General features: G+C 35.6%; 1 protein-coding gene across 8 annotated transcripts in view; it reads left to right on the forward strand.

Annotated features, from left to right (window-relative positions):
• The window catches only part of Nrx-1 (neurexin 1), a 529,026-nt gene that overhangs the window by 423,190 nt on the left and 83,488 nt on the right, over positions 1 to 22,348 (forward strand). For all 8 annotated transcript variants that reach the window (XR_012999218.1, XM_076370172.1, XM_076370173.1 and 5 more), the window contains 2 exons: positions 18,221 to 18,543; positions 21,374 to 21,665. Coding sequence is in view for 7 of the 8 variants with exons in the window: in XM_076370172.1 (XP_076226287.1) it covers positions 18,221 to 18,543; positions 21,374 to 21,665 (615 nt within the window). In the remaining variant the exon portion in view is untranslated. The remainder of the gene's footprint in view (positions 1 to 18,220; positions 18,544 to 21,373; positions 21,666 to 22,348) is intronic.

Consider the following 22,348-nt stretch of genomic DNA (forward strand, 5'->3'; position numbering starts at 1 on the left):
GTTATTGCAGGAATATACTTTTATAATTGTATGTACTTTACATATTTGTTAGATTGTAACTGTACCTGTGTTAATAAAGTAAAATATATTCTATAATAATAATTTAATTCTGCATTTAAAGGGAAATTTTCAAACTCAATCTGTAACTGCTGCATCATATTTTTCTACTTTTTGTTTTGTGGAATTAATCGATTTGTCCAATGAGTGGCTTAAATATGTATTTCTAAAACCTTTTCCTTCTAATATTTTGTTTTTTCTTGTACAGACTCTATTCACGCGATTTTTATTTACGTAAAACGAATCCGCGTGGAACGGATTTTCGCGTAGATCTAGGGTCAGATGTAGATTTACATGTTTCATGGATGACGTACATATTTCGACGAGAAGTGCCGTCGTTTCTTGGAAATTTCTTTTAGTTTGGAGTTTATGGTCGTGTTGACTGCATGGTGCGTTGGTAGACTGCGGACTTTTATGTAAAATACTTTTGTAGAAGAATGTAGAAAACATAAAACGAAACAGATTGTTAAACCTATGTTATATTTATTGCTTATAAAAATTTTTGCTATTGTGGAAGAATGTGAAAAATCTGAAATGGAGCAAAATTGTTAGATCTGGTAATTGATAGCTTCAGTGGGTTAAAAATAAAAACTGAGTAACGGATAAAAAAGAAGGATATTCCTATGACAAATTATTTATTTTCCAAATGTATTGTCAGTATAAAAAAGTACATTCTTTAAACTGATTTTACTGAAAGTTAGATACAAATGTACAATACAAATATTTGTAGTCGAGTGAAATACCCACATCGCTTGTACGTCAGCTATACTTACGTGAATTGAACATCAATTGAACATCTATTGTACATCCGTAGTTACAAAGAATAGAAGCTTATTATAAAATGATAGACTTGTAATGTACAGATCTAAAAATCAATAAATAAGAATTTCTTAACAATATAAAAAAAAATCTTCAAAAAATCTTAAAAATGTTCAGAAATGTCAATTCTCAAAGCTCCTGTTAACGATCACAGAAACAAATATTCCATTTTAAAATTAGTTTTCACAAAAATCGTCGAAAAAATTACCAACTCACAATTCACACAATTTCAAACAATTTCACTGCAAAGTCACAATATAAATAAATATAATAACTTGCTATAACGTAATTACACAGTCTACGATTTTCAGAAAATTTAAACAAACTCGACATTTCTTGAACATAAATAAACGCTCGATAATTAATTTCCTCCGGTCGCGTCGTTTCTATTTCATCAATGATATTATAAGTTTTCTCTAGTGATGATGACGGATTAACATTAGTAGCCGCACGATGAAACAATACATCGCGGAAACGTCGAAGCTTAGTGTTCCATGCCTGTTTTAATTATCACCAATTATATTTAATACTTCGTGTATGCAATTAAACGCGGAATTCCGGGAAAGCTGAACAACAACCGTACAGCCGGCAGGAACTTATTAAATCACATTCCGCGTCGCCCGCTCGCGCCATTCGACTGAAACTTTTCGCTCCTCTGAGATTGACTTCTCGAATGTCTTTCCTGGGCAGATTGAGCATAATGGAGAGGCGCCAGAATCGGAAAGAAAAATCGCCGATGCGAAATGAAACCTTTCTCAGCTTTGATCGTCCGATATCTCCTGGCATGCAATATTCGGACTCACAATATTTCGAGACCCGAGACATCTCCAAATACTCATGAAATCTTCTTGAATTTTTCAAGCTTCCAAGAAAAATTTCATTTCGTTACATTATACTTCGTTAAACCGTGTTATTCATTTAATTTAACGATTGTTTGTCTTTCAGTACACTTCCAATTCAATATTAAATATTTACATACACAATAAACGATTTTTAAAAATTTCAAATTCATTTCAAATTTCAAAAAACAATGTACAAGATAAAATACCTAATACAAACTCAATTTTTGATAGATTTCCTCCTTTACAAACTACTTGTCATTGATTATTAAAATTGTCTACTGGAATTTGCATTGACATTCGTAATCTACTAATTACACTACAAAGCGTCAATACTGTTTTTTAAAACTTTCTAAATACCATATTTACACATAATAGTACACAAATACTAAAATTAACAGACATTTTAATGTTTCTTAGAAATATTAGAGATAAAAGTCTGACAGGTTATAATTTTACCAGAAATCTCCTCATAAAGGTAACTGTAGATTCAACTTTCGACTAATAGTGCGTGCAAATACGTAGATACACTGCACAATATATACAGATAACTAACGAAAATAATGGCGATATTAATTTTCCCAGTTCATTGTTTTCTTTTTAACGTGCTGCAACACACACCCCAGAACATCGGTCTCGTTCGTGCCTGGGGCACAGCTCGCCGCGCCTCCCGGCGCAATATCGTATTTCAAAATCCCTGTTTAGCATAAATATCCGGCCAACAGCCGAGGCGAGCACAGCAATTCCGTTAGGAATTCCGCGTTCAAGTCCCGTGGAGATGTAAGGACAATACGTTGGCAACGGAAGAAATACGATGGTGCGGGTGGGTAACAGGAACCAGGGGAGAGGGGTCTAAAAACTGGAAAGTAAATCTAAGAGACCGGGACACTCGGAGGAATGTTAAAAAGAATAAGAAGACGGAAATGGACGCGGAATTTTATTAAGATTTCGTATCGAAACCGCGTTTGCGGAATAAAAATTGAAATACTTCATTGTTCGCAGCGGAAGATACAGTTTTAGCATTCCAACTTGGGAATCGTAATTAAATTTCGGAAATTAATATTTATGATGCTTCGAAAAAGTTGTTCAGTTAACTATCATTATTGAAACTATGAAATTATTGAATTGGCTATTATTGTTGGAGCTATGAAATTATTACTGAAACTGTGAAATTACAAAATTGTTGAATATTATAATTCTTGCTTTGTCTCTCTCGGTCTTTTTATAAATGTAGTAATCAATTATATTACTCGTTTGTTGCAAATTACACATGCAGTTTCTCTCCCAATCATATGTGTACACTACAAATGCATTTAATGTAATTTAAAAGATTATTTTTTAATAATGTTTATATATTTACTTTAATCGTATACTCTATATTACAGTCTGCTATTTATATTTACAAAGCAGTTTCATTTTTCTTTATCTGAAAATATAAAAATGCGCGACAACAAAATTCGCACAACATGAATAACGCATACGTTAAATTCATAAGCGTACCACATCAATTTCGTCCTCGTCTTACGCCTGCTCCAAGTTTTTGTAAAACGCTCTCTGCGTTCTACGCGTCTCTGAACACCCGCGGCAAAAACACTCGAAGCATCTAATTTTTTAACGTAAGAGCGGCGTGTCACGCGACGACGATTCCCGTTGAGTTTCGTCCAACATCATTACAGTCAGATGAAACATCCGGCCTTAAGTTCCATTCGTTCCTCCATTCCCCGAGGAAAATATCAAATTTCTGAATAGAAACGTTTGCCGAGGAAATTATTTCGGTCCGTGGCAGACTAATGGCCTTAATTGATTAAATTAATATTTCTTGAGGGAATATTACTAAAGTTAATACTAACACACGATTGATACATCGGTTAGGCCTGATGGTAAGAATTTTCGTGGCAATAGAGATTTTAATAAAAAAGATCTTTGTAATTATTCGTGCAGTCTTATTTAGTACAACAAATAATTAAACGTAAGCAATTAAAAATTACATATCAATAAATTCCTCTTCTGTTCTATCATTCGTTTATTGCGATTATAGGAAATAATTTTTATATTTATTATTTACAGTAAAATATTTCCTACGTGAAATAACTGTTTTACAAGAAGATAAATATCACGAAAAATTCTACAAAAAGCTGCTAACCTACTACTTTCCAAACAATAATTAACTCCTTATTTCACTAATTATCGGGTTACTATATGAACTTTATTAATCTGGTTAAAATTTCCATTTTATATAAATGCACATCCTACATATAATTAAACGTAAGTTAAATATTTTAAAACTCTATTTCAAAAAAGTATAGTTACCAAATAATGCCGTTAATTAAACAGCACGCTCAAAATATCCGTATCACGTTTATCCTCGCGATGTTCATTGGAACGTTACAATTTCATTCTGCCAACCTGTTAAATTATTTAAAGAAACCGGCAGACGCTTAAAAAATGCAGACCACAACCGTGCAAAGCAATTTGCCGAGCATCAATTTGCATATTGCATCAACGAGGACAATGGCTGGCGGGGTGCAAAAGTTGCGTGAAAAATCGTCGAAGAAATTTTTAATTTCGAGCTAGCCGGCTCGGTCTGCAGCCGTTCATCTTGTGAAACTTCTACGATTTTCCTTAATTATTCAAATGCACGACGGCCAAGGAATGCAGCGGGTAACTCTCACGGAAACCACTTTTTCAAGAGGGTAGAACGAGAATCCTTCCAGACAACTAGTTATTTTCAATGATAATTCACAGTTTGACATCTTCGGTAGCCGTTTGTAAATTAGCGACAAACAAGTGGATAAGTAACTTCGCGAGCACTTTACAAATTAAATTCCATGAAACGTCAACCGGAAACGTTGAAACCGATGGAACGAGCACCGAAATGCAGAGAAAAATCTTCTACATAATGAAAGAAATTATTCTGAAATATCACTTTCTGGCAAATTAAACTCTTTTGCTGTCAAATATTTTCCATTCGAATTAAATGGAAATGTTTATTTAAATAACATGAAAATGTAAGTATCGTTTGAGATATGTTTACTTGTGTTCAAAAGAATAAATATAACAATAATGATTTAATAAAATTAGTGAGAATAATAACAATAATAAAATATAAATAATAATAAGAATAATAAGGATAACAAAATATAAATAATAATAAGAATAATAACGATAACAAAATATAAATAATAATAATAATACTAAAATTTAAATAATAATTATAATAATGATGAGAATAATAACCCTTAGATGTTGTATATTGTAGAAGACAATGTTTATCATGATTCCGATACTTCAAGTAGTGGTAGCGAAATTATACTACCAAACAGACGAAGAATGAGAATTATTGAAAGTGAAAGCGAAGATTCGTTAAAAGACTTAGATGAATGGCGTAATATTATAGAAGAATTAAATATTACGGAAAGAATACATTTTAGTGTATCGCCAAAAGTCATTGGACCACAAGGTCCTTCAAATATTGTACAGCCGATACAATATTTTAAATTATTTTTCACGGACGAATTGGTAAATAAAATTATAAAAGAAACCAACAGTTACGTATAAAATGCATATTTATAAAATAAATGAAATCAAAAACATTCACAAGCACTCAAAGTAAGACTTCTTCTCAGACGGTCCGTTGCAAAAATGTGCCGGAGTTGTTGGTAGGCAGTGGTATAAAAACGTGCGGAGCACTAAGGGATAATGATAATGAAATGATTTCTTTACTTTTCCAAAAATTTGAATTTCTTCATCATTTCATTCATTCTCTCCACATTTGCTTCCCCCAGTTTTGTTTTCTATGACATATCCATTGCACGGATAACATTTCAATCCGTAACGATTAATGGTGAATCGTTAGAAACAAACACACAAAAAGGATCAAAGCACCATTGGAGAATTGATGAATCCTAGCCCCGCAGGAATTCGTTCGCATCTATTTCCATGCTACGTACGTACCGTTCGCGTTTCGACATTTCTGATAGGGTCGTCGGCGCATCGACGACCAGCTGAAACACCCGCAGAGCGAGTTGTCCTGGAAAATCTTCAATTAGCATTCATAACAGCGTTCCGATTCAAAGGATCGCCACCTGAATGCAAACAACCGCGTCACCGGCTGCCCCCGGTGGGTGCATTTAGAATTTGTGATTTCATCCAGCGACCCCCGGCGCACCCCGACCGTCCGCGTCGCACGCCTCGCCTTCCGGAAATATGTAATTTACTCGAGCGCGGTCGGGCTATCCTCGATCGAAGAAAATTGCGGGCGGTGAGCTACGACGGAGAATACCGTGAACTTCCGAAAAGTTCCGAAAGGGAATTTTATTCAGAATTTCCGAGTTCCCTGGTACTGCGGAGTGTTAACCGGAAAGGACAATTGTGTTAGACAAACGCGAATTTGAATATAAAATGTTTTCGAACGATGACTGAAATACGAACTTTGCATGTTTACGATTAAGTAGTGGATTTGTAAGTATTTACATACGTATATTTCTGATGAAATATTAATGATGTTTACTGCAACTAGGCGAAGAGAAATCACGTCAGTTAGGGATAATATAAATGATACACAAATTAGTACTATTTTATTTTAATAGTCCACGTATTGAATAGTAAATATCAACCTTCATACTTTTACTGCATCAAAGCAAGTGGAAAAAGACCGCAAAAAATTTCAAACAAAAATATAGCCCTTTCAGTAAATGACTTGACAGAGTCAAATTAAAATAAAAGCTTCAAATGTATTGAACACATTATTATACTAATTTCCAAACTATCGAGACTGCAACAAAGGCATAAAGTCCGCGTTAGAATTATAGCTGTTACAATTACAATATCTGCAATCATTGAATTACCAGAAATTCTCTGCTAATCGAATCAAAAAATCTACAAGCAATAAATAATTTGCTCTTCAATATTTCTCAGTCAAACGGATTATGGGAACCAATCAGCAGCTCGTATTTCCGTTCGGTAATAACGGTTATATCAGAGGGAAGGATAACACTTTCGCGGTCTCAAACTTTAAGCCGATAGCGGCCGAAATTCCGAGATTAACGTTGTTTCCCTTCATATTTCTCAGCTCAGCCGTTGTGTATCATGCCAGTGCGGTGGTAGTTTTAAGACAAATGGCACGGCGTGCGGGTATCGCCACGAAACCCGAACAATTTTCAAAAAGTTTCCTGTCTGCGTATTTCAATCCAGTATTTCAAGCCCGTATTCGAGACGGACCGAGAATTGTCGCCTCGCCCGGTTCCGGCCGAATTACAAATCGCTAGCATGCAAATGCACTCTTTATCGCGGCCGCCCCCTCGGAATGCACTCAGAACGTCGAGGTATCGCGCGAGAAGGCGCGCGAGGATCGATCGGTGAAAACGGACTCCCGTTGCGACGAAAATTCTTGACATCGTCGAAATTCTTTTTTTTTTTGTCTTCTTACTGTAATTACTGCGCTTTTTGGTCTTGGCCAATTTACCAAGGTCTTCATGAAGTTAACTCTTAATCAATTAGCACTTGAATATACTCGTCAAATATAACTCACTTTATTCCTCGTTCTTTTATTCTGTCAAACGCAGAACCACTGCATGTAGGTTGTATTCTTATGAAAAACCAAAGCAAAACAAAGAAGAATTACATGTTTATCTGAAAAAATAAGGAATTCATCGTTGAAAGAATTAGTATCATTTCAAGCTTTAAGATGACGTGTATACTCTGATTGTCAAATCCTATTTACATCATTATTTGCAAAACCAAAGTACTATTTCTTACATTTTACATCGTCGCTCGTCAACGATCGATGCGACGCTTAACTTATTAAGAATGCTTAAAGTCCTTAACTTATTAAAGATCAAGTGCAACGAACAAGTAATAATCTTGGAAAAGGAACGAAAAAGGGAGTAAAACGAGGAAAGAGATGGGAAACAAGAAAAAGAGCGAAAAATTCCTGACGTCGTCGAAATTTCTTTCCTGCCATTTTTATTTCGATTGTCGTGCCCCGTTTTCTGGCCCTGCCACTGCTTTATACGAGCACTCACGCACACACACTCTTCCAGACGACAAGGAAGTGCGCACCCGTGTCCTTTTTCATAAATAATCGGCCCAGAAGCGGTGCGATAGGAAGCTCGATCCCCGTTTCTCCGACGGAATTTGACATCTCCTCAATACGCTTTTTCGCAGAGAATGCTCGCAGAATTATTCAAATTCGACCAGTGGGAGGCTCCGTTATTTTTTTCATGTTTCGATCCGCTTTTCAACGCCGGGAAAAATATCTTGAACGTTCCTGGACGCGTTCCGCTAATTCAATAAAACGAAACTTCTTTAAGAAAATTTCTTCCGGAGCGGTATCTGGCTGCTGAATGCAAAATGAAGTATCCGTTTTGGATTCGGATGAAGTTACATCGAGCTAATTGGGTAGATTTCGTTTCTTGCCTTCTTGTCTTAATGGTCTATGTTTTCATTTTTTGATGATAAAGACTTTTTATTAACTACAACATCGAAATGGTAATTTAAATTTGCGTTAGATATTTATTGAATCAATACACGTGTATACTAATGGTAATTGGATTTTATTTCCGTAGAATTATTTATACGTACAACGTGGCTCTGAACAATACTGTTTCTTTAGTATTATTTGTAATAAAAAACCTAAAGTAGTAGGATATAAAATACTGCATTCAACTTCGTATTCAATACTTAAAACATTAATAATTCTGGGATAAGTTAATATAGAATGAAAACTGTGGAAATAGTATGAAACATAATTGTTAAGGCCACTTATAGCCTTACCGTTTCGTCCGGGCCCTTGAACCACCGTAGTTTTAGTTTTGTGTACACCTTTTATCTTTCTAAGACTTAGCTGTACATTTGTTAGTTTTTTCGTAGCAATAAGAGCCTTCGTCCCGTCGCAAGTTGCAGTCGTCCTTACGGTATTACGAGAAGGGACCGTGGCAGCCATAAATCCCTGAACCCATGAGGCCCGCTATTCTTACTGTACATTTTCGCTGCCTATTGTTCACATCTGGCGTCCAGTTACCAGCATTTTTAACTCTCTAGCCAGTTTAGCTTGTGTTTTTAAGGGCCTAAGCGTTTCTCGCTTTTTTACCTGCCACGGTCGACGACTGCAAACGGGACGAATTAGTTATTAACATTAGCAACTTGGAGACCCAAGAAGGGAGGGGACTGTCTCTCCCTTCCACAAACTTCTAGATTTAAAGGGCCAACCAGAACGACTTCACCCCCGCGAAGACGACTTGCGGAGGTGTCGTCGAAGATGTTTCTGGGAGGCCCAGTCAGTTGAGAATCAAGTTTAGACAAGTATCAGCTCAAATTGTACATAGCACAGAGTACGGAGTAGGAAGTACGGATTACAAAGCATCAGTTAGCAATTTCGATCAAGCACATAGCATTATAGTCAGAGTCCACTTCACCTCCTACTCATTTCTAAGTTTTGTTCCCGATTATATCGGGTGGTCCTTCGAACCGTACAAGTTTTATTAGTCGGCACACCACGTGCAAAATTCAACAAAACTCGAACACCATTCCGGTATCCACGAGTACTTAACAATAATAATACATCTATTCTATTTTTCATTTTCCCTCGATACAGCATGTTTTTCAGTATCGCACAAAAATAATCTTCCTGTTCATTAAATAATAAAAGCTACTTGGATAATGTGGATATATTGTAATTTAATAATCTTTTCACAACGTTTGAATATCGATTGGCAGTTTTTTTAATAATTAACCCGTTGCTAACCAGTAATGAATTATTAAAATTATTCTCATCATGTTATACATTTTTACACGGAAATTTACTATGAAATTTTCTGCATAAATCAATTTATTTATCAAATTTTCAGCGTACGTGAAAACTGCATGAAAATTTTCTCGAAATTGCATCGATTTGCATTCGCGTATTGAATTAAACTAAAACATCCTCTGGGAGTTTCACGCGAAAATGATTATTATTATCATCCGTGTCAAAGTGAAAAGCTGGCGTGCGAAGCTGGTAGTGAAATTAGAATGATAGCCAATCACTGGAAATTGTAGTGGATTTTGATATTTCGCGTTGAATATGGTGTCAGTCATACTTTTAAAATAATCGGTTCTCGGCCGCATATTTCAAGAGAAAATAATTTTATATTATATTTCTCCGGCAAAATTTATTGAAAATATTGAAATGATTTAAATAATTTAATCGTGTAAGAAAAAAATCAGGGAAATACATATAGAATTAAATGATCCAAATTAGGCGAATAATTTTAAAATCTACTTATAATCATTAAAATTAATTTCTCCAGCAATTAATAAATTTTTCAGAATATAATATTATTTGGATACTATTATTATAAACGTATTTTATTAATTAACGATTTCAGTTGAATTTAACTTAAGTAAGGAGTCCTAAAATTTCATTCAAGTTTTCGCAATTGAAGTGTCCATTGCATTTTGCTCACCGTGATTTTATAGAACCCATACTCAAATATTAACAATCATCTCCCAATTTATCATTTCAAATTAATCACACATTTCAAATAGTTGAATCTATCCACTACCAAATTCATAATACTAAAACAAACTGAACAAACATTCAAATGTAAAAATAAAAACAGTCAACGTCTATTTCATAAAAATTTAATTTGATTTTGATTGATGCAACTATGCGAATACATATCCTAATTCTTTATTTTTGATGTTCTAATTTCTAAGGTCTACATAGACACATATCTTTCTACGAAGGATACAATGAAATCTACAATAAACATCCGTAAATCCTTAATCTTTTGTCATACGATCTCCTGCGAGACTACACCTATTAGCTTTACATTACCACTAATGATTTACAAGAAAGAATTTCTCCGTTCATTATTAAATATACATTTACTTCAATGTATCATTAAATGTATTGTAAGGTATACAAGGAAATGTTTGCAAACCGTACGAGAGGAATCAGAATGACTAACAGTGTGGCTTGCTGTTCCTCTTTAATAATCTTTAAGAATTTTGCAAAACTTTACTAACAGTTTTCTTCAGTCTTTTTGGATTCAGAAATAAATATTTGTTTTTATGCTTAGCAAATTCGTCTCAGCATTTCCCAAAGATGGTTGTAAAAAGATTGTAGGTTTACCTATAAAAAACTGAAGCTCTTTGATAACTCTAGAAGAAAGAGGTTGACAAGACATATATGGTGCAATCATCTTAAAGCTCTCCTTGAACCATGTTATTTTAGATAAAGGAATGTTCGATCGAACCGTTAGCAGCAGAATAATCTCAGCTGATCACACGTCGTGGCTCACTCTTTATAAATGTGATTATCTTACATTGATTCAAATTAGTTCAATTTAGTGTTTTGCTGGCTTCAATATACTTTCTTCAGAATACTCGCTGACGCAAAATTCTGTCATAGCCAAGTGCTTAATAACCACGCTAATGACTCTTTCAACTTGAATTCCCAATCCCTATCATTCAGCCAGCAGGACGGTAACAATCGTCCACCGAGAGACCCGAAATTACATTCGACATTAAAACTGATTCAAAACTGTTGCCACGGTGTCAGTCTATTACCGCTTATCGGTCATAGTTTGCCAGCTCGGAAAATCCAATCGGCCCAGTACAGAGTGAGCATAAAGTTTCAATGCGCCGCGTCCAATCTCTTGTAAACCCGGCCGTAATGCATTGAAGTGTATCTAGGACGTCGGTGTATCGCTGCCTATAACCGATAACCGACGCCGTGCGTCGTTGCAACGGTACGCCCGTGCGTAATTGCATTTCACGTGCGAAACACTACGCGGCCGATGAAACGGCGCGGTGCGTCGTCGTACATAGTCCCGCTTATGCGTGTTCTCTGCTCCAGAAACAGCATTTCCGTCGTTGTGGCGAATATTAACTGATTTTTCGAGCACTTTTCTTTTCCCAGGATGAGAAAAGTTTCACGTGGAACCCGGGGGAACGGAGTTCGAGGTTTGCCGTGGGGGTTGGTTGTTCGGCCGTGTGATTTACAGCGGTCCCGGTGAATACGCGGGAGACCGGCAAGTTCGGGGAGCCAATTTCGGCGAATTCGGGAAAATTTAAATAGCGCGGAATTCGTCCGAGGAGCAGTGAATTTTATTCTTTTGGAAAATAAAAGTTTCCACGGTGAATAGCGGCGAGTTCTGAAGAGTTCGAGAGTGGTTGGGAACCAGGCATATTAAGGAATTAGGGGGCCTGGAAATAATGGGACGTCGGAAATAGATTTCAATGTTGTAATTTAATTATAATTTCAATTATAGCTTTAAGGGAACGGTAAAGGAAATTTTGATGTTTAGGATGTTTTATCGCTCAAATACATGTTGAAAATTGGCCCGTGTTACTTTGGGGAACGCTAATAACGCGGTCAATTAGTTTGCGTTAATCAAAATTGAAGTATGGGGAATTCAGAATTTGTACAAAATAGAGTGATTTTCTTCTATATATTAAATATTTGAGGGAAGTAGCATATACGTTAGTAGTATCAAAGACAATAAGTAATAACTACAGATATTTATACAAATGTGTACTCCTGTATCCGCAGAAACTGGGATCAAGCAAATAACATTATTAAATTAGAATTTAAATTTTGTTACAAAGCTCAACGTCTAACAGACCTAACTTTATATTTCTTTTCGTAAATCCCAAAATAAAATAAAAGTTTTATTAAATGTTGCAAGGTTGGACTCGTTTCATTCGGCGCATCACTATACGCAATCTACAGTGTAAAATATAAATAACGAGAAATTTGGTTGTTACGAAATACAGAGTGTCATGTAATTGATGTTACAACCGGATAGGGACTCATTCTATGTCAAAACATAAGTTGAAAATATAGAATAACACTTTTTCATACAAGTGTTTTCAAGAATATCGACTTTGAATATTTTCCGTGCACTTGATCATGTCTCATTATTGGATTTCACTGTACATTATCTTACTTACTATCCTACACTGCGGGACATAACTATTGCACCACCAAAATTTTTATAATTATTATACTTTAAAAAAATAATTCGTCAAAACACGGTTCAAAGTTCGGCAACTTAAATTTCTGAGCTTATTTATAAAAAACGTGATTCTACACAGTATTTAAATATATTTAAGTAATTATAGAATAAAAGATTTATCGTTATTTCATATTATTGTTTCACTGGTACTATAGATGTGCATATATGAAAAATCGCATTTATTAATATATTTACTTCTGTATAAATATTACATGTTCTCTTGTTTCATTAAATACATATTTTTAACGTACTTTGTTTGTAATATCAGTAACACTTGAAAGTTGTTGCTTGAAATACTAGAATTATTAAAAACTATAGTAGTGCTATAGTTATGCTTCGGAGTGTGCTATCTTTAATATTCTACAATAAGCATTTTATTTTATGATTACTTTAACATCTTGTATCATTTCATATTTTTAACTGTCAAATACAATAAACATTTTCGTGACATTGGTAATCTTTATCAACATAAACTTTAATCATGATAATGATCTTCAGTGAAATTCAATAACGAGACATGGTCAAGTACTCGGCGAATATTCAAAATCGATTTTCTCGAAAACAAAGCCTTAAATTTTATTGCATACTTTCGACTTATATTTTGACATACAATCAGCCCCTATCCAGTTATATCACCAGTTACATGACACTCTGTATATAAAAGTAAGACGAATCCGATGTCGATAAAACTCGAGCCCGGGACTCGAGGAAGTATCAAATACGAACGAGGCGGACGGTACAGAAAATATTGTCCGAAATGGCGAGTCGGGCTATTGTCAAGTAGGAGCACGTCCACTCGAAAGCATCGTGCCTTCTCAATAAAGTGAGACACCCAAACCTGCCGATCCACTCTACAGATCAGCCTATTAAATGGATGGTGAGTGCCGGCAATATTGAGTTACGTGGCAATACCCTAAATTGCTTGACCGCCCTAGTATCGCCACAAGCTCCACACGGTCCTCACTTCAATGCTCGTCGGCGGCATCGATCGCACAATAATTACTGGCCAACTCAGTTCATGATGTCCGTTCTGTTCTTATTGCAAGAAACAGCCGGTTAACGAAGATATTTCCAAAGGTGCTCGAGTTTAACGTACAAACATTTAAACAAAGCGTAAATAACCCACCGGCTGGAAGTTTGAAGTTGCTGTTACTGGTAACCAGTATAATTATACGCGACCAGTTCCCTATTGTCTAAAAGCTGATATTTTTGGAAACGTTCATTAAGAGCGACCCAGTTAACATCTATTATTAATTTAATTAATATGGGTATTTATAGAAGCGTAAGTTTGTCGAGTTAGTAAGTATATATCTGTTTCCATCAGTTCATGGAGGGACTCGAAATATCTTGATCGGTAGCGCATGTGCGCGAACTTTGAAAACTACTGCGTTGTTTGACCTGTTATTTTGAAATAAACGAATATTGTGTAGCTCCAAAGGCACGAAGTAAATTTAAATGTTCTGCTTTGTCGGGCAGAATAATTAATCAGCTTTATCGTTGTGTTAGACAGTCGATTTTACTTTCAATGAATAAACCTATAAGTTCAAAAAATATATTTACATTGAACTCTTCTATTCGTAAAGTAATATATCAAAACGCAAAATGCAAAGAAACAATCAAAGAAGGTGGACACTTTATAATATTAATTTGAAATAATCTCCTATTCAAAGTCTCAATCTTTCCTGATTGAAATAATATAATAATCGTCAATTCTTTTAAAATCTATTCAATTCTAACCATCAAATTAATTAATGTGCAACAAATAATCCAAAATTCTAACAAATATTCAAACCAAAATTCTCAACAAAAAAGATCCTTCAGACCAACAACTTATTTACACACGTCTCATTCATATTTACATAGTATTCACGAATTGATAATACATAATACGATCACATCGATCGGAATGGAAGGGGCCAAGGTCCTTGCGCGTATCGTGAAAAGTGTGGCCGGCCACGAGTGGGTCACCGGATCCGAAGTGTGTTGACAAGTCGCAAACAGGGCATAGCTCATGTTCCAAATTACAATGCCAGACAGCTGGTAGTGATCTGTTAAGGGCTGCCTTGACTAACGACCGATAGAGCTGATCGTGAGCCAATCAAACGGCGTTTAATTGAATCGTAAATTGACATCAAACAACGATCCGTTGGTATTCGTTGGACCGCAGATGCTGATCAAATCGGGGGGAAGAGTGCCACGAGACTGATCCTCCGAAGACACATACGCTTCCACGTACACGCGTAAACGTACATGTGAACGTGCGCACAGACGAACACGCTTTAATCACGATTTCCCTCCCCCTGCAACTTTGTCGAACGGTTGCGCGAAGTTTCTCAACCCACGAAGTTTACATGCACCGTTGGCAAATTCGGCTCACCCGTCCCAACCTATCGGTCTCGTTACATCCGTAACGCGGTGAGAATTTGATTATAACTTCGCGAATGCTTATCGTTTGATTGAATCGAAACCGGTGCAACTCGCGAAATTGCTCGAGAATCGAATTGATTTCCTGCCGGACATTTGAAACTTCCGACCGAAGAAACGTGGCGCGGGCTATATGAGCTGCGGCCGCCCCGAAAAGTCCAAGCAACTTCCACTATACACGAATCGTTCTAATATTAGATGGATTTTAATAATCCGTTTCGATGCGCTTAGGATTGATTGCTATTCGGGCTGCGGGAGTGAAATCTAGAAGAAATGTTTAGCTAATAATTGGTATTATTAAATAGATTAGCGAGTTTAGAATATTACTTATAGTAACCCTTAACAATGCCGCAATATACACTTTTACTTATTAAGTCGAATGACGCGTATGCTGTGAGAAAAATCGTTAGATTATCTTCGTTATTATTATTATTGGTAGGTATATTCTCATTTACCGCGTTAAGTGCTATGTCGGTCCCTCATAGTTATTTCATTTCCGTTATTCGTGCACTCTATGGAAAGCGGTAGGCAAACCTTACATACTGGACTGTTAATCCTTTGTACTCTGAACATTATTCAATAGAAATCAACTGAACAAATATTACATTCGTACAGTTTGATTTCTTTTGTTAATTTGCTGTACTTTCATGTCAAAAAAATTGAATTTCACAATTTAACTCTATCCATATATGTGCGATGAAAATTATACACTAAAAATTATTCATCACTTCTTTTATAATGTTCTTACTCCATGTATAAATGTGTCCATTTTAACCTCTTACCTTATGACAACGTGCCAGACTCATGATGAAGATTTTGAAAAGAATTTAACAAGGATAAATGGTACTCGATTCTTTTAAATTCCAATTAAATATTATTCTTGTGTTATCAATAATTATACTTCGGAGTAACCGTAGAAGTAGAATATGTCTAGAATTTTTCTATTTTTTTTTCAATAAATTATAAACGGTAAAGTAATTGTATCGATCATAGTCGAAAAGTAAATCATAGGACAAGAGGTTAAATGAAACTTACCTCTTGGCATCGAATACATTTTCCCTAAAGAGGTCTATTAAATTACTGAAAGCAGGTGGAAGTTTAAAAAAATTAGGAGAGAGGAAGTGAGCGTTTTATCCGGGACCAGTAAGGCATTCTTTTATTTAGAAATAATAACAAATTTCTGTACATTTTACACATGTAGTAGTAATAAATATATACAATGTCTTGTCTACTATGCTTCCGTATGCGCACTTCCTATCTACAAGTTTAATAGATTTATCTGCCCTTGTTCTAAAAAGTTCTCCATTTCTCGTATGCAGTACTGCATCTGAGAAATCAATTGCATATTATTTGTCTTATTTGTACTTTGATTTTGTAGTAATTGGTCGTTGGAAACATTAGTAAGACGTTCTAATATATCCATGTCTTAGACGCTTGAACGAGTGCATTTCTTTTTATCAGGCGGGGCCTGATCGGTGATTACCTGAAAAAGTAAAAAAGAGAATTGCCTCGGGTATGTTTCCGTAAAACTCTGAAACAGAATATAAAAGATAATTAGATAATTGTGGGAGAGAGAAGTTAGGTTATCAGACTATGCATAAAGCAAAAAGTTGCAGAGAAATTTTCAAAAAACCTGCACACATTAACGCTGGGACGAGTGTTAGATGTTCACGGATGTATTATATACAAATAGTGTAACGACTGGGTAGGAGCGAGAAAAGCTTTCGGTGCGCTAGCTCTCTATTGGCGGAGTGCGAAAAGCTATAGCCACATCCTAAACGTAGAGTGTATTTTCCTTCCTTTCAATGCGAGCAGCAAATTGCGCAAACACCTTCTAATGTCCCGTAAATCGCGTGCGTCGTAAAATTTCGAGCGAACAGAATCCGAGTCGCGGCCCGTTGTTTCAGCTGCAGCTTTAAAAGGCAACTTGGTACATTTATTAGCGACACCTGTCGATACTTACGCGGTGTTACTTATTCCCAAAGTTTACTGCATTGTGCCGCGGGGACAATTAAGCTTAATAGCGCCGGTCCGGTAAGATTCTCGTGAGAAACAATGAGCCGATATCGAGTCCTCATTGTCCGCGGCGCTGGATAAGGAACAATCTCGGACCGGCTAATAATTAAAATAGTTTCCCCGTAACTTCCGCGCTGGGATTCGCTCTAAGTTTCCGAAGTACACCGGTCCACGCCCGCCGTGGGACAATCCTTATTAACGACTTCCGTCAAAATCAAATTTTATTCTTATTTAAGGCGGTACAACATCCCTGGGTTTACGGAACTCCGGGGATGGAGTAAATATCATAAATTGGAAAGACAATCGGAAAATTTTGCATAACTTCGGGAACGATTGAAATTACGTGTAACGCGGTAAATGCGGAGATTGTTGAGAATGTTATAAACGTGCGAGTTACCGTGTAGTTAGCTGATAATGGTTTTTCGTGGTTTCACAAATTTGCATCCCGTTCGTGAATAAATATTTGTTCGTGTAGGATTGTAGATCGTGTTGGTTATGTACGGCTTATAAAGATCTTATATTGAAAACAATCAATTTCAATATTATAAGGTCACATTAATTGAATGAATACGTTGTTTTCTGTTTATTGAAATTTAACTTTTACAGTAATTTATTGTTGTTTAAAAGCACATTGCTATACCTCCTTTTTAGTAGTAAATGAAGGATGATGATGCATTCAAAGTATTTCAAGACAGGAATATTATTTCAGAAAGAGTAAACAAAAAGTAGATATAATAAATGCTTTACTTAGGTGCAAATATAATAAAGAATCCTATATTCTCAACTTTCTCGAAACTCAATTTCCCATAAGGATTGAATTATCACATGGATTGTTTAGTAAGTCCAACTTTGTTAATAGTTGAACTATATATTATTATATATAGTTTAAAACATGTATTACCTGAATACTTACAGTAAAAACAAAGAAGTAAGAATCTTCTATATTTAATGACTTGTTTACCTTTAGTAAATACATGTTATACAATATTTCAACGTGAAATATGAGATATCGTACGCGATAACATCGATAATTTAAGGAAAACACGGGTTTCTGTTTCACAGCGGAGAGCCAACTTGGCAAACAAGGAATCTTGGAATTCCGCACGTTACACGTGGGAGGATACTTGCACGCTGGGGAGGAAATCCCTCACTTCGTCGGTCAACTGCAACAGATCTGGTTCAACGGCTACCCTTATCTCGAAATAGCGAGGAGCTCCGGAAATCATCAGGCTTCCCATCAAGGCGTTACGCCACTCATCAGAGTCACAGGGAAATTCGGCAAGAGGAATCATCCGGTTCACTATCCCGTGACCTTCACTTCGAAGCACACGTTCGTCGGATTGCCTGTGTTGAAAGCGTACGTGGAAACGAATATCTACTTCCAGGTAACGATTTTTCAAATTTACTTCATACTACAGTTACTAAACGAATATAACATTATAATTTTAATATTGTACTAATATGCATCATTGTAAGATTATTATTGCTAATTATTCATGACCTTCCATAATTAATTTATATCAATTTCACATATTTCTTTTAACCCAGCTGCGTTCTTCAAATGTTTTTTGATCTAATAACGTTCCCATTTTCTTTTAGAACTAATACTATTATTCATTCGAACTTTTTATATTTAATCGCTAACGCTTTTTTTCAACACAGCTTTTAAATTTTAGAAAAATAGTAAGAAATCGTTTGGACTTATAATTTAACAAATATAAGTATCATTTGATTCTTTTACTTGAAACCGTCGCCACGAGTCTAACGCGATATTATAGTAGAAGAGGTTAAACGTAACACTTGTCTAAGCGTTCTACCAATGAAAACTCAATTATTCCTCGTTCTTCCGCGCCACGTAACAGATAAGCCTAACCGGTCATCGCCTTCGTAATTACGCAAACCTGTAACTGACGGGCTTCTGCTTTTTTCGATGTCTTTCATCAGCGTCCCCGAGGCCCGGCACAACGCTTTCACGCCACGCGAAAACACGATCGGCTTTCGCAATCAAACACACCCGTAACAGGCTACCACGCACTATTTCCATTGTCCACCCTTGTGTAAACAATTGATACTTCGCGAGTAGACTACGAACGTTCATGCAAATATCCGTGGATCGATCAATAAGTACGTTACCCTTTCCGCTCTAAAAAAGAAGAAACGAATGAATAAAAAAATCTTTTTTATCGTCGATTTAGGGGACGTTTCACAGGATTTCGTATAAACTTCGTCAATATATTCTATTGTTAAAAATAATGTCTATCAAACGTGCGACGGAAATTAAATCAATGATTTGCTATCAATGAAAATATGAAATATTAGAGATAAATGCTTTATATCTACATTCCGATGTGTTGTCAGCTGCTGCTGATACGAATCTCATGAAAAATTTGTTATCTTGCTATTGATTATTGAAAGCTTCGGAAAGAACAAGGTAATTGTAGATTCAAATAACCGACAAGGCTAGAGTTATTAAAAAATATAAAGAATTGAAAAATAGAAATCAGTCCAAGGGAATTGTGCGAACTTACTTATTTTGTGAGAGAAATTTACTTAGGAAGAAATAATTAATCATAGTGGAAAATGAAAAGGAGACCAAAGAAATTGTTCAAATTTATTTATTTATTGTATGAAAGAAATTGATTTAGAAGAAAACAATTAATTATAGCAGTACGTGCAGTTTTATACTTCAAAATTGAGTTATGAAGTTCTAACGATTACAGGTGTAGGATCAATGTCTTCCGAGAAACGGATATTTACCCTTTATTTCACTATTATACAAAGGCTCACACTTCGCTCTCTTTCTACACGCTATTCTCCTTCTAGGCACGCTGTCTTTGCTCGCTTTCCTACAATTGCGTTCGCTCCGCCAATCATACTCACGCATTCTGAAAAAACATTAGGATAACAAGATCTCTGATAAAATATACATACACGCAAGCATGCTCATACATCTTGCGTGCCGCGACTAAGCGTCATTGACCTAATGACCGGGGCATGATCGTTTTCGACCGTTACATATTAGAACTTGCCGATCGTCTCTTTCGATCATGGGAATAATGTATCGTACAGAACTTCATGATTCTGGAACTTCTTTAAACTAAATGCTGCTCCTATTAAAGCTAACAATACAAGTAACGGAAATTTATCGAACATTTTGAATTCCTTGTTGAAACGTTTGTGTCACATGAAAAACTGAGAAAAATCCAACGAGTTGATCGACTAAGCCCTCAAGCTGAAGAGCCAAAATGGCACTATAGGGACATAATAGTCTTGTAGAGGGAAGCTGGCCAACAGGAGGCTTAATGCTAAAGCAGGACTCGTGAAACCTAGGAATCGTAGCTTGTTTCAACGTGTGTGGAGAGCCTGTCTCTAATGCTAGGTTTCATGAGATCTAGGAATTGCTGTTTGCATCGCCGCATGTTTCAGCGTGTATAAGGCCCTTAAAAGGCTAAAGTAGGCATCAAAACGCCTAACGGTTGCAATCGTGTCCTATTGATGACCATCTAGTACCAACATGCATTCTCACTCACATTACGACATTGTCTCTTGTCTATATAGGTTATATAAATTAGGAATTTTAAATGAGTATTAATTACCGATTTAATAATTATGATCATATACATGGATTCTGTCATGTGGATTCCTGTGACGCGATAAATATTTGCAGCTGTGCAAGTGATTGTTTTCCAGGACACTGCATAATAAATTAGGTTCACGCCCAGCCCTTGAAAAGGATCATACTCATTTATAATTCATTCACGTACAGCTGTCAGTTACAATTACGTTATAAATAAACTGACAACATTACACATTTATCTATGGCATTCGCAGACGTTATGAAGCGCAATAAAGTAAACAATTTTACTAAAATGGAAATAATAAAAGCAAATATGAAATAATTCGAATCCTAAAAATTTCTCCTTAATTCAAGTTCTCTTAACTGCCTAATAGAATATTATACGACTGTTACACATAAGGTAATTTTTAAAACTATCAAACAATTAGTGACTATTTTCGAATCTCTTATAAAACTTTGCGAATATATTTTTGTTTTTACTTTCACGCAACTTTTACACACTTATTTAAAATTACTGTTTCAAAAAGTACTTAAACAACGTTGATGATTGTGAAACAAGAAATTTAAATGTTATTATTTTGATTGTTTTGGTAGTTTCAATGCTGATCACCGTCCTTTATTTGAATACTATCTTTCAGTTCAAGACACGAGAAGCGAACGGTTTGATCCTATTCAACGCCGGCCGCGAGCGAGACTTCATCGCAGTGGAGCTGGTGAACGGACACGTTCACTATGTGTTCGACTTGGGTGATGGACCTGTCAGGGTTAGGGACAACTCAAGGTCGAGACTGAACGACGGCAAATGGCACGCTGTCAGCATTGGGAGGCCAGCACCCAAGAGGCACACGCTGGCCGTCGATGATCATGTCACTGTCGTCAATAGTCAGGGTAGCAATGAGAACCTCGACCTCGATGGGATTCTCTATGTTGGTGAGTAAATCATTCATCTTGAAATTTTCAATTGATACCGATTTTATCGGCAAGAATAGCATTGCGAAAAAATATGTTTAACTTTTAAGTATGGATAAGCAGTTTCAGAGACGTCTACATAAAATATCATGAATTTTGAAGCTAAGGAAATATTCGTTATATAGTTAATACTATTGCTATGAAGAGATACTTAAATAAGCAAAAACAAATCAATACAATACCTCTTTTGATTAGCTATTACAAACGGGAATATCTAACATTAATCAGTAATTTTCAGACTTCTATACTCAAAGTTTAAATTTATGTCCTTATTTAAAGGTTAAAATTAACCACTTTTGGTACATGCTAATTTTTGTAAGAAAATATTTTTTATCAGACATGTGAACACAGATAGCTGTATACATATAAAATTAATTGGCTATCAAATTTGCTAATAGAAACAAGAAAGGTTTAATTATAATGTGACAACAAACTAATTGTTTTTAATTGTTCTGTTAACTTGTTAGCTTGTAAATGAATAGGTGAAAGACAAATTCATCATTCTTACTATTGGAATACTGCAAGACTAGATGTTTAATAACGTGGTTTTCAATTTGTACACAGATTTGCAATTTTGTAGATTAATTTATTTAACGAGTTTTAATGGTTCCATAGGAACCGTAATTTATAGACTAAATTACAAA

Source organism: Nomia melanderi, chromosome 8 (genome assembly GCF_051020985.1).
Source record: "Nomia melanderi isolate GNS246 chromosome 8, iyNomMela1, whole genome shotgun sequence".
NCBI lineage: Eukaryota > Metazoa > Arthropoda > Insecta > Hymenoptera > Halictidae > Nomia > Nomia melanderi.